The sequence below is a fragment of the Gekko japonicus genome, unplaced genomic scaffold, assembly GCF_001447785.1.
Source record: "Gekko japonicus isolate JY-2015 unplaced genomic scaffold, Gekko_japonicus_V1.1 scaffold360, whole genome shotgun sequence".
NCBI classification, from domain to species: Eukaryota; Metazoa; Chordata; class Lepidosauria; order Squamata; family Gekkonidae; genus Gekko; species Gekko japonicus.
The window spans coordinates 655,280-668,562 of NW_015172015.1; the positions used below are offsets into that span (position 1 = coordinate 655,280).

A 13,283-nucleotide genomic window follows, 5' to 3' on the forward strand; every position below is an offset into this window, starting at 1 on the left:
CGGTTCCTCGGTGGAACAGGCTTCCTCGGGAGGTGCTGTCTCTCCTTTGGACGTTTTCAGACAGATGCTAGATGGCCATCTGACAGCAATGCAGATTCTGTGAACTTAGGCAGATCATGAGAGGAAGGGCAGGAAGGGTTGCCTCAGTGCTTAGTTCTTGTGGCCCTTTCTTACACACCCAGAGAAATGCTGATGGCCACTTTGGAGTCAGGGAGCAATTTTTCTCCAGGCCAGTTTGGCCAGTGATCCTGGAGGTGTTTTGTCATCTTCTGGGCATGGAACATGGGTCACTGGGGGTGTGGAGGGGGAGGTATTTGTGAATTTCCTGCATTGTGCAGGGGGTTGGACTAGATGACCCTGGAGGTCCCTTCCAACTCTATGATTCTATGAGTCTACTGTAATTGTTTACATATAATGCAAAATTATTTTTGCATCTATGACATTATCTTTCAATCATCTATATAATTAAATATAATACATCTAAGTAATAATTCACTCCTTTAAAAAATATGTAGTTACTATGACTTGGAAACACTCGAGCATTTTTATGGATGGATTTCCACTCATGGAGTGTAGCTTTCTCACTTCCTCACTCCAGCCCAAAATGTGATTCCACCAAAGTGCTCTTTCTGGGGAACAGAGAACCCAAAGTAATGACATTTCAGGGGGCAATTTGGGCTTCAACAAGATGAAGGAGGTTAGAATTTTGCCCTCCATGGAAATGGTCCAGTAGGTCTGACCCCATATTTGCTTTTTGGTACTTTTAGAATCACACCATAGAATTATAGAGTTGGACGAGGCCTCCAGGGTTATCTAGTCCAGCCCCATGCACAATGCAGGAAATTCACAATACCTCCCCTTCCACACCCGCAGTGATTGCTGTTCCATGCCCAGACGATGACAAAAACCCTCCAGGATCCCTGGTCAAACTAGCCGTTCCGGGAGTGGGAGCACGCGCACCGCACCCACGTCACCCAGAAGTGATGTGGCCACGTCAGGCGTGCTGGGGGCGGGGCCATGGTCATCCGAGGGAAAAACACAAAGTTTTCCCTCGGATGACCGCGGCCCCGCCCCTGGTGCGCCCGGCGTGGCTGCGTCACTTCTGGGTGACGTGCTGATGCCAGGCACGTCACGTGCTTTGGGGGTGGGGTTCCCTCCGGGGCCTGATCCGCCGGCGGCGGGTAATGGGCCTCTGGGGTGGGGTTTCCCTGCCCCCGGGGTGACTTGGCAAGCCTAGACCCCAAAGTGGCAAACACCAGTTTGTCATGACTTCTCAGAAATTAGAACTATTAGTTTTGAGCCTTGTACTCTAGCAAATAATTATAACAGTGTAAATGTGATATCTAAACTTCCTAGCTCTTGCCCTTTCAGCACATTAGATTTCACAGTCTGAAAGTTTTCTTGTTCCTTTAGATTTGAAACATCTTGGTTCCAGATCCTACTCTTCTGCACATAGCTGAATGTGCTCTGGTTGATAAAATGGAGGGGTGGGGGTGTCTCTTCTGTAGCTATGTGGGATTACTGCCAAGTCTACAAACTCTGCAATACAGAGAATATTACCCAACACTACCCCTATGAGAAATTATTATTACCATGTTGTTGGCACCCTGACCTAGATGGCCCAGCCTAGCCTGATCTTGTCAGATCTTGAAAAATAAACAGGGCCGAACCTGGTTAGTATTTGGATGGGAGACCACCAAGAAACTCCAGGGTCGCTATGCAGAAGTAGGCAATGGCAAACCACCTCTGCATGTCTCTTGCCTTGAAAGATTTTGTATCTCAAAAAAGATTTTGTAGAGCTGGAAAATATGCCATAACAGTAGAATTTAGTGGAATGCAGTGAAGTTGATGGGTGATAGCTCCAGGACAAACCACAGAGAATACTTCCTCACATGCTGTGTCATTAACTTGCAAAACTCAGGCACAGGATGTAGTGACTGAAATGAATCTCTGTTTTCTCACTGAACTTGTATATAAGAATCTAGAAGCCGTCAAAGCGTTTTCATTTTTGGCAAAAAAGAAAATGAAGAAAAATCAAAAATATTTTTTGGAGGAACTCAAGTTGCTTCCATAAAAAGGTTTTGCTCTGGTTCAACATGCACATTGAGCAGTTTTTTATATGTTTGTTTGAACATCCACACCACATTGTCCCTGATCATCCATTTTCATCCACGTTGCTGCATCCTTTTCCAAACCTGGGTTAGTATTATTTTTTTACAAAGATTGCAGTCAAAGTATATTTTTATGCCATGTAGATGGGAAAGTGCACATTTTTTTCCGGTCTACCTATACTTCTTGCTTCTCCCCATAGCTGCCATTTCCCACCACCACTAGATGGCTTTTTTAGTTATATAATTAGCAACTGACATGTTACTATAAAATGATAATGTTCATTCTACACATTCCTCTGAATTCCCAGCTTTTTAAAGAGGTACATCACCAGCCTTTTTCACTGTGGAGATATAAAGGAAAAGATTAATCTCTCCAACAGAAAAGTGAGAGACATTTTTAAAAATGAAAACTGGGAATTCAGAGAAGCTTGTGGATAGATCATGATGTTATAATAATACTATAGCAATATGTTACCTGGCTATTTTAAAAGAAAATGCCTCTGATTGTGCGGGGAACTGGAAACTGGGAGAGGGCTGAGGCAAGGAGAGTGTCGCAAAAACTGCTGTGTGGTTGTTCTGTTACCACTGTGAATGCCTCTGCATTCACAATGGCAATGAAAGCTACTTGGAGAATAGTCACTCTGGAAGCAACCTTGGTAAATGGATTTTGCTTCCAAGTTTTACAGATCACCATACTAAAGTTCAGGAAGAATTTCTACCCTTGTTAGTGATCAAGAACTAACCTGTAATGTATAGATTATAATAAACTCTTCTAATAATGCTACTATTTATTAGTTATAAAGCCAATGGCATGCAAAATTATAAATATTATTAATTACCACAGTTTATACATTCTTAATTCAGGGATCCCCACAACCTTTTTGAGCTTCTGGGCACCTTTTGAATTCTGACACGGGGTGCTGGGCACAACCACAAAAAGGGCAATGGAGGAGGCAGACACACATACAAGCAGAGAGGAAGCTCAAGGGGTAATGAAAAATGCACTGGGAAAGAGCTGCCACTGACACAATGTTATTTTAATCTGCACAACCAATCAGATCTTCAGTGGTCAATTAAAAGCCCTGCTGGGCTACACCCCCCTGACCCGTCCTGCTTTCTAAAACCACTTGGCAGGCACCAGGCGAGGTGTCAGCACAGGCATCATGGTGCCCACACAGGAACCATGTTAGGGACCCCTGTCTTAATTAATCAAGCAGCTTAAAGGGGGGCTTTCAACAGAACACTCTGAATGCTGATCAGAGATTATGATGCATAAATCCCAGTGGTTTTTAGTTTCATGACGTTTGGAATTTAGAAATCAGCACATAGTGCATTTCAGAAATGTAAGGCTTCCAAATCAGCAGTCGCTTAAAAGACACTTCTGAAGCATGCTTCCACAGTGTGACACAATGCAAAGACAGAAGTCTGGTATGGTTATGTTCTGAAAAACCAGAACTGTACTACTGTTTTTATGTTGGCCTTTATAAGCCCTCTGAAACGCAAGGCCACAATATCCCATATCACCATGAAGTTCTTTTTTTCTCTTTAGAACTAAAAACACTAATGAAATAAGCACCTTTAAGTCTTGAAATAATGTAGTCCTTATTGCACATCATCCATCTAGGAAGAGAAGCAGCAGCAACACTCTCTCCTCACCACAACTTCCCAACCCACTTTGGTTTCTTATCTGTGCTGGTCCCTCTCCCAGTCCCCCACACAGTCACAGGGGACTGCTGGGAGACAGGAGAAGGCCCTCCTCCACTAGCAAAACATCTACAGAATCCAACATTTGAATCTTTTCCCCTGCAAGTGCCACAATACATAAGACATGCAACACTTTCATATGCTCATAATCATGTCTGTATGGTTTTGCATTTCTGTTCCTGGTAAATCACTGTCCTGCTTTGTCCCTCTTTTTGCTTTTGGGAACATTTTTGGGGGTGCCTTTTAAAATTTTCACATGCTGCAGCTGGTGATATCCATCTATTGCTAACATCTAATTCTATTTATTTGTCCTCACTGAAGAACAAACTCCCTCCTTACTTTTCAGTTATTGCAAGGTATATGAATATACATACTGCAGGTAGAAAAGAGCCTTCAGCTATGTGATGGGTACTCAGCCATCCTTGGCATGAGAATAAGGACATAATAGTGTGCAAGATTATTCCTATTTTCATTTATAAAACACTAAAAAGTATGCAGCTCACGGTCTCAAACTGCACCCATCAATTTGATATATCAAAGGATATAACCAAACACTTGGAAGGAGGGATTAACTAGTGATGTTAAGGTTTGGTGGGGAAACAAAATCTGGCGGGAAATATATTTTTCCCCAAGGAATTTTTCAGTTCTTTTCAGTTGGAAAAACTGGCAATATTTTCTCATTTGGAATGGGAGAAAAACTTTAAGACAAGGTTTTTACGTGTTCAGTATGTGTACCATGAAGATCTTCATGAAGGACAATCTACAGCATTAGATAACAATAATTCCCAGGGGTCATTTCATAGAGAAAGAGGTGCAGGAGCTCATTACCATAACTTATTAGCATAACTTATTTGCATATGCCACACCCCCTGACATCACTGGAAGTGTAGGCAACACCCACCGCTCAGGCTCCACTGGACTGTTTTGGATTGCTAGCTATTTGGGGGGGAACATGCAGATCTGTCCTCGCAGAACATGCAGATCTGTACCTGAAGGCGGGGGGGGGGGGGGCCCGGAAATTTACCTGCGTGAGGGGGCGGGGCTTGTTGCATGTGCCTGTCCCCTGGGCTCCTTACTGCCGGAGCTCTGCTCCTGTGCGCTCCCACAGGAAATGACCCCTGATAATTCCTGAGTCTCTTGTAATCACATACAACATAATCTCAAAGATCTGTCTATTGTTTAAACATGAGTAATTTTGTCCACGATTATTATACCACAAGCAGGGGTTCAGGGGTGGGGTGGGGACATCCCATTCTCCCCATCCCTACTAGACCCTGTGTTCACTGTTGTGATAAGTCCCCACCCCCAGCCAGGCTGGGCTTGGAACAGAAAGCTTGCAGTATATGCTTTTTCCTCCAGCCCCCAATCAGATGGCTGGTGGTGGCAGTGTCAGATGAAGCAGAAAGGGCACCAGACATGGTTTCTTCTCCAAACCTCACCCCCCCCGCCCCCAGCCACTGCTAGTCAGATGATCTGGAGTCAGCTAACCTTTCTTCTCCAAGTTCAGATGGAAGATCATCTAGCTGGCAGTAGCAGGAGGGTGGGGAAGTTTGGAGTGGAAAGTGTGCCCTGCTGCCACTCTCCAGTCATCAACAGTGTTTCCTCCTTTCTTAATTTCCTCACTAGTCTTGCCACTGCTTTCTCCATCTGCCTGACCACCCACACTGTAATGGTGGCACTGTGGTGCTTCCCTTGGCTGCAGCTACCCATTTTCCCCTGGCCATTGCCCAGCTTCTTTACCCCTTTCAATGGCCACCCTCCCAGTGGTGGTGGCAACAGCCTTCTCCTCCTCCTCCTCCTCCCAGAGCTGCTGCCAAGTGCCTTCCTGAGCACCCAGCTTTTTCCACCTCCTGGTCACTGCCACTATCGGTCGGCTTCTCCTATGTCTGCCCCCTTTTACTTTTCAAAAATCCTATCCATACATACCCCATTATGTAGATTTGTTGATCAGCACAATCAGAATTAGATATAAAGTGTATGTATATACAGGGCTATTTTGGGGCAGGAACACACAGGAACGGAGTTCCGGCTGGCTTCAGAGTTGGCCACGCCCACTACAGCCAAAACCTCTGCGTGTGTGGTTACAGAGGGAAGGCCTGGAGAGCGACCCCCCCGGCGACTCTAAGGCGGGCAGGCCAGGGGGGGCCTGGGCAAGCCAAGGGAAGGCAGTTTAAACTGCCTTCCCTTCCCTTCAAGGGCGGGCTTGCCCGGGCTTCCCACAGCCGCAGGGTGCCCAGGCAAGCCAAGGGAAGGCATGGGGGTGTGGCCTAATAGGCTAATGAGCTGTGCTGCCATGGGGTGTGGCCTAATATGCTAATAAGTTTCTGCTATTGGGTGAGTTCCTGCTGGGCTTTTTCTATAAAAAAGCTCTGTGTATATAACAAACTACTGAAGAGTTAAATGTTTTCTGTGTTCTAAAATGATCTTGATATCCAGGTATGTGAGCATATGACTGAACTATGACTGTATGAGACTGTTTCTGTCCAAATAATACTTATTTTTCTTTACTACACTATTTGTGCTTTCTATTCTCATCTTTGCCCCACTATCTTTCACATGGCAAATCCAAGATATATATGGTAAGGGAGCAATAGAGAGAGCAACTTATATGTCTCTCTCTGCATAACTGGGTATATTCACAATTTTGACTGTAGAAAACTAAGGCATTTACACATTAAAATTTCATACATATGCTAACCAAGTTATAAATTATGCATTTTATGTTGTTAAAGCAGTAATAATAAGTTTAGGCTAGATAAGAATGTAAGTACTGCATATAATCTCCCCCCACCCAGAAAAATACCAAGGAAAACAATTCCCCCCCCCCCCAATGGTTTCAAGATTGTTGGAAATTTAACATCTTTAGGCTCCAGAGTGTGATTAATGAAAAGCTCCCCAGGTAACTTTTCTCATAATCAATCTGTACGTCTCAGACAAAATAGAATATCTTTACTATATCTTCACTATAAAAAGCAGCAATTTTTGTTCTACTGGACTTTGGACATCTGCAACATTGACAGCCTGAGGTCCTATTTTGGGGGTGGAAGTTTCCAGTCCTGGATTAGGAAACCTGTGTCCTTGTAAAGCTGCCAGTCAAGAGCATGAAACATTAGGAAAGCTGCTGTGACATCCACATGTGCAAACACAATTCTTGCTTTATCAATAGGTTCTTGACCTGTAATATGTCTGTTATGCCTGAGATCATGAACAAATTCTAAAGATGTGACAAACCATTGCTAGCAGCATACCTGCAATCTCATACATCTCATGCATGCGTCAGTGTACATCAGTGCTGCCAACCACTTGCCAATAAAAGGACACCGTAATAACACTTTTTATTTTCAAAGCCCTTAGCAAATATTAACAAATGTATCAGAGTCCAAGAGATTATTAAATTGTCTGGTGGATTCATATTACAAAACAGAAGTGTCTGCAGGGACAAAGTTAAAAAGAGAGGTAAATTTTTAATCTAACACTGGAGAGAAAAATGGTTAGTTCATTAATCTACTCTGTCCCTGAGGAATAAAGGGAAGCTTGTTTTGGGCATACATTTTTAGCAAAGGATCTTACGAAGAGGGAAAATAGACTCAGATGCCAGTGTTGTGTAGTGGTTAGAGTGCTGGACTAGGGTCTGGGAGACTGAAGTTCAAATCCCCACTCTGCCCTGGTCGTTCACTGAGTGACCTTGGACCAGTCACATAATCTCCACCTAACCTACCTCACAGGGTTGCTGTGAGGATAAAATGGTAGAGGGGAGAAGGATGAAAGCTGCTTCAGGTCCCCATGGAAGAGACGTCACAAGAAGGAAAGGCATTTCAAAGCATACCGAAAGTAGTATGTAGTGAAACTGCTATACTGTCTGATCCTGATACCAAAATTAAAACGCACCTCTTAAAAAAAATCTTTCCATATCATATTTACCTTTGTCATTGTTGCTCTGTGGGCTGAGAATGGAAGGATTTGATCCCATCTCAAGAATCTGCCAAACATCCTGTAGGGAACTATGTGTACCAGGTGATGACAAGTGGTCTTGCTGGGATTGGCTGGGACTTTCTTTTTTAAGCTGTTGATCCTGAAGGGGTACTAAGATGTCATTCTTTTGAAGTCCCACGGTATCATTTCTAACAAATGATTCTGACTGAACCTGTAAAAATGAGAGCATGTCCTCAGTTCTACCCAACATTTTGCATCAATGGGCTGGAGAGGTATCGTAAGCTAGGAACAGGCCCAGCTCTAGTATGTGCACCTTTGTGTGTAACATGATACAGAACCCCTAAGATACTTTGCCATGGCAAGTAAAAAAAATAGTGGAAGAAACTGAAGGTGAAAAGTGATTAGGAAATGACCACTTAACATTTCTAATTTATAACAGTGGCATGAAGAGTAAAACTGCACTGGAAATGTAAATTTTATACAACAGATATAATGGAAGTTACACTGTATTATTAAGTAACCCTAGTTTAATTCTAAACACACTCACTAAGGAATAAATCATACTGAACTGGAACTTACTCATAAGCAAACATGCTGAGGATTTTGTTACAGAGAAAGCAGCTAAGGATATACAAGACATTTTCCTGAGCTATGTTTTTGTTGAGCATGCAGTAACTCCTGCCATGAAAAACAGTTCGTTAAAACAAATATGTTTCATTTATTACAAAATTATCTCTTTGTTTTCTGGAAATATATACACATACATACTAAAACTAAGATTTTTTAAAAAATTAAATTAAGAAATAGGACAAATTATATAAACCTCCTACCCCTGCCCTAATCAACACATTACTCTGAGAGACTGCAATACTCCTATCCAGTTATTCCTGCTTAAGTTCAGTGAGTCTAAACACACGCAACTAACATAGCCTAGTATTATTTATGGCGTCATAAATTCCCTTAATCTAGCGGCGGGACTGTGGCTCAGTAGTAGAACATCTACTTAAAATGCAGAAGGTCCCACGTTCAATCCCTAGCATCTGCAGCTAAAAACAATTATGTAGTAGGTCATCTCAAAGATCTCTGCCTGATACCCTGGAGAGCCACTGCCAGTCTTAGACAATACTGACCTAATCTAGTGCTTGACATAAATTCCAAAAGTCCTAGTCTTAATTCAAATAAATGCCTCAAATGCTACCATTCTTGGGCCACATTCACCTATAATTTCTTCCCTTCAGCTACCACTTTGGCTTCTTTTTTTCTTTTGGTAACAATATGTGTGATAATAAAAATCAACTTGAGCATCCATTCATTCTTTTCTTTATTACCATTAAGTTCTAGTCAAATGACGGTGTTCATTTCCCTGAGCCTTCTCAGTCCTCCCAGCTGTGAATACTTCTTTCTCTTTTCCACAGAATTAGCATCAAATATGATAGCAAATATCACTCATAGGAATTATATCCCCCAACCCTTCTTTATCTAGGATAAAAGTATTCCCACCTCTTTCAACATTCTGTGTCCTTCATACTAAACCCTCACTGCTCTCCTCCAGTATATCAAGCTATCTTGATTCTAACATAAGAGACAAAAAAGGAGGTACAGGAACAATCTCCACACTGGAGCAACACTGAGCCGTACATAACCAATGCTATTTTACTGTGGACTGATTAGTGTAAGATGGGCAAAGTGAAAGGAGAGCATGCCAAGTGCATGTTCCTTTCCACTATCCAGACCACAGACTGGCTTGTGTACAGCTTGCACATAATGTCTCCGTGACCAGCAGAGAGAATCTGGCATTCTCAGGCATCTGTCCTCAGTGTCAGACATAGTGGCAATACTCCAGCAACTCTGGACATACAGAAAGCACATGACTGTATACTGTTCTAAAATATACTCATGCATAGAAATACTTCATTACCCATGTAGTAAGCGGAACAAAATTTGAGTCCAGTGACACTTTAAGACTAACAAAGTTTTACTCAAGGTATAAGCTTTCACATCCATGCACACTTCTTCAGATACAGTGTATATCAGATGAGCTTCAGATACATTGCCAAAGTTTGCATGCACATGAAAGCTTATACCTTGAATAAAACTTTGTTGGTCTTAAAGGTGTCACTAGATTCAGACTTTGTTCTGCTGCTTCAGACCAACAAGGCTACCCCACCTGAATCTGTGTTGAAAGCTGGTACTGCAGATCTTCTAAAGCTAAAAGGCGATGCTTAGTCTCCCTGGATAGTTCCTTTGGATGGAGGGCACCAAGGAAAATATGGCCTTGAGTCTGCTTTGAGCTCTTGGAATCTTGAGATCCTACACAGATGAGAAAATAAATATGCTGGCATTTTGTATTTATATTTAATTCAAGATAAAATTCTGCCTACTACCCATGACTGCTCAAAACTAATTACACAGTACAGCTAGATCTTAGGGTGTAGGAATTGCTCCCAGAATACCTTTTGCAAGCAATAACCTTTACTTAGCTACTCTATGCAAAGAAGCTGAGTCAGAGAACATAAACTCTAAAATGAACTTCTCTTACAAGGCATCTATTTTGGCCTCAAGTTTGTTATACAATAATGCCATTCTACATTGTTTCTTGTTTCCAGGATGGGGGAAACCCAACAAATGCTTATTTCAGGAAGCCTTATAAATTCTTTGTAAGTACATAAAAGACCTTTTTGCTGTTATGCAACATTCAGTTACCATCTTGACCTCACAGCGCCAGTGCTAAAGGTTTCCATAAGCCAAGAGCAAGGACAAATACTTTGTTCATGTTTTATCCCACCATCTTCAATGTTTGGAGGAATTGTGTTCTTAGTCACTAGAACTTCATTCTCAAATTAAAACTGGGGACCCCTTAATCTCAGCAAGGAGCCTAGAGCCAACACTTCAGTCTCCTAGAGGTCTCTTCATCTTGAGAGGCTTTCTCCACACACACACCCCGTGTTTTCTCCTCCTATTAGAATCAAAATCCTTCTGCCCAGTAAGTTTACCTTCCTTTGATACTGCTCCAAGTTCAGCTCTCAGTCTGTTTACCATCTCTAGTAGCTGTTGCTTTTCTTTGCTCAGATTGGAGATTTTTCTCGCTGCTTCCTTCAGTTTCCCTTGCATCGCTTGTGCATAGTTTCCTGTATATTGGTGGGGCTCATCACTTGCCCCCTTGCCAAAGAACCGTTGCTTGAGATGTACAGAGTCATCCTGAAGTTTCCTGGTCATTGCATTCTAGAAGAATAAAAGTATAACACTATGTTTGATACGGTATGTATTTCATAGTTCTAGAACTAGGGAGACCCAGACTCAAATCACCACTATGCCAAGAAATCACTGATTGACTTTAGGCCAGTCACACTCTCAGCCTAGTCTACCTCACAGGGTTATTGTAAAGATAAAATGCAGGAGAGGAGAATTACATACACTAAATTTCTACTAATCTAGTCATCCCCAAAGCAGAAGTACAGCACATAAGGATGCTGTGAGAGGGGAAGAAAAGGGACTTGAAAAAGTGAGTTGCCATTGCAGGAATTGTAGTGATCTTGAGGAGAGGTCTCTGTGCCCCCAGTTGTGACAAGTGGGGGGAGGGATGCAGGAGGTCCCCCAAATGAGGGGAGAGAAAATGGGGTATTGGTATACTGCCATACCCAGATTCTGCTCCGTCCAAAACAGGGAACAGGCACTGAGTTTCACCGAAGGAGCAGGGCTCTGGCTGGCACTACATAAATTAAGAACAGAGGAAACTCCAGGCAAAGACTAATCCTTTTTTGCTTCAAGGGTAGCTGTGCAATTCAGAGCATGCACAGAGTTCAGAAGAAACCTCAGTAGCCAGGAGAGTTTCAAATAAAAAGAGAGTAAATTTAGTAGGTGATAAAAAAGAGGATACTGGGATGGGTATTTTTAATTGAGGGATAAATTAATTCTTATGCAAACATTACTCAAAGGCGAACTCAAATGAAAGCTTAAAACCAATTCTTTACCTAGTTACATTTTTCTCTCTAACCTGATTCTCTGTAATTTCCCACCAGGATTCTCTTCCTTATATCAAGGTTATAATCCGTGACTGAACTGAGCTGCACCTCACAAAGTAGAAAAAAGAACACTAAAGAAAGGATGCTCTTGGTTTGTATAACCTTTTCAAATACTATTGTTGGATGGACTGAGATTACCTCCTGTTTACTCTCTTACTAGTAGGGCTATTTTGGGGCAGGAACACACAGGAACGGAGTTCTGGCTGACTTCAGAGTTGGCCACGCCCACTACAGCAATATAGGAGAAAAAGACTTCCATCACTGATGAAATTCCACCTCCCTGGTCATATGGGCTTGCAACACTGGACTGCTTATAGATCTGTCTATGGTGCAGCAATGCCTACCAATGCTCTTTACCAGCTCCATCTGATGAGAAGGATGTGATTCCTTTCTTTCTGGGCATCTCTCTTCACCAGTGCAAGCAAAAATTCCAAAAGAAGTGGTTGGAATCTACACCCAAAATCTCATGTCCAAAAGACTGGAGGTTTTTTCCTCTGAGGGCTGCCTTTTATGCCACCTGAAAATGGAGACCCTTTTTCAGGACTTTTGCTAGCTCTGTGGTTCAGAACCAGGAGTGTCTTCCTTGGTCTGGGTTTGTGGGTCTCTGGCTCAGGTTAGAAAGTGGGGTGTCAGGACTTCCGGCCACGGCGGGGAAAATGGCGACCGGTTCTCAGGACGCTCCTGGAGCCGGATCGCCCACGCGCAGTTAGGGGGGGTCCCGCGTAAGCGGAGATCCTAAGGAGCCTTAGTGAAAAGCCTCCGAACCAGGGGGCGCTTAGGGAAGAAGCCTCTTGCCGGCCAGAAGGTCGGGAATTGAGGCTCTCCCTCTGCCCCAAACGGCCCCGGCTGCGACGTGCCCCGAATGGGGACTAGCAACGCCACCGGAACAGCGGAGTGATGGAGCGCTAAAGTTAAACCAGAAGGAATGAGAAAAGCGATGAACTGTAAGTTGGTGATTAAATTTGAAGCGGCGGCATAAGCGTGCTTCGTTCCCCCGAGAGCCGGAAAGGAGGGAGGGAGGATTCCCCCCCCACCCGAGAAAGAGACTTTTTAAAAGGAAAGAGGGGGTCGAAGCGAAAATTAGTAAAAGCGCATTACCTTTTGGGAGGGAGAGGAAAGCGACGAAGAGGGAGGCATCCCCGAGCGGCATAACATGAACTTTTAAAGTATAAACAAAAGCGAAACATGGCGGGGCAGAGAAAACTGCTGGAGAAGCAGACAAAGAAGACAGGAGGGACTTCCTGTCCAAGCCCTTCCCCTGCTGGAACTGCTGTCAGTCAACAAGAAGGTGATCTTGCGCGCCATCTGCTGGAGGAACTGTAAAAAATCAACCAGAATTGGACAGTATGGAAAGTGCCTACAGTGTCCAACAGAGAAAAATGACAGAGACAGCTGACAAGGTGGATGACATTGCAAAGAAATGTCTGGCATCATCAGAAGAAATACAGAAAGTTAAGAAGAAGGTCATTAAAGTGGAAAAGCATCAAGAAAAACAGGATAATAAACTGTTACT

The 13,283-nt window shown here is 43.2% G+C and overlaps 1 protein-coding gene across 1 annotated transcript in view; it reads right to left on the reverse strand.

Annotated features, from left to right (window-relative positions):
• The window catches only part of CCDC57 (coiled-coil domain containing 57), an 83,758-nt gene that overhangs the window by 13,199 nt on the left and 57,276 nt on the right, over positions 1-13,283 (reverse strand). Inside the window, exons 15-17 of the mRNA XM_015420350.1 lie at positions 10,742-10,970; positions 9,916-10,058; positions 7,737-7,959 (exon numbers count right to left, since the gene is read on the reverse strand). Of these exons, the coding sequence (XP_015275836.1) occupies positions 7,737-7,959; positions 9,916-10,058; positions 10,742-10,970 (595 nt within the window). The remainder of the gene's footprint in view (positions 1-7,736; positions 7,960-9,915; positions 10,059-10,741; positions 10,971-13,283) is intronic.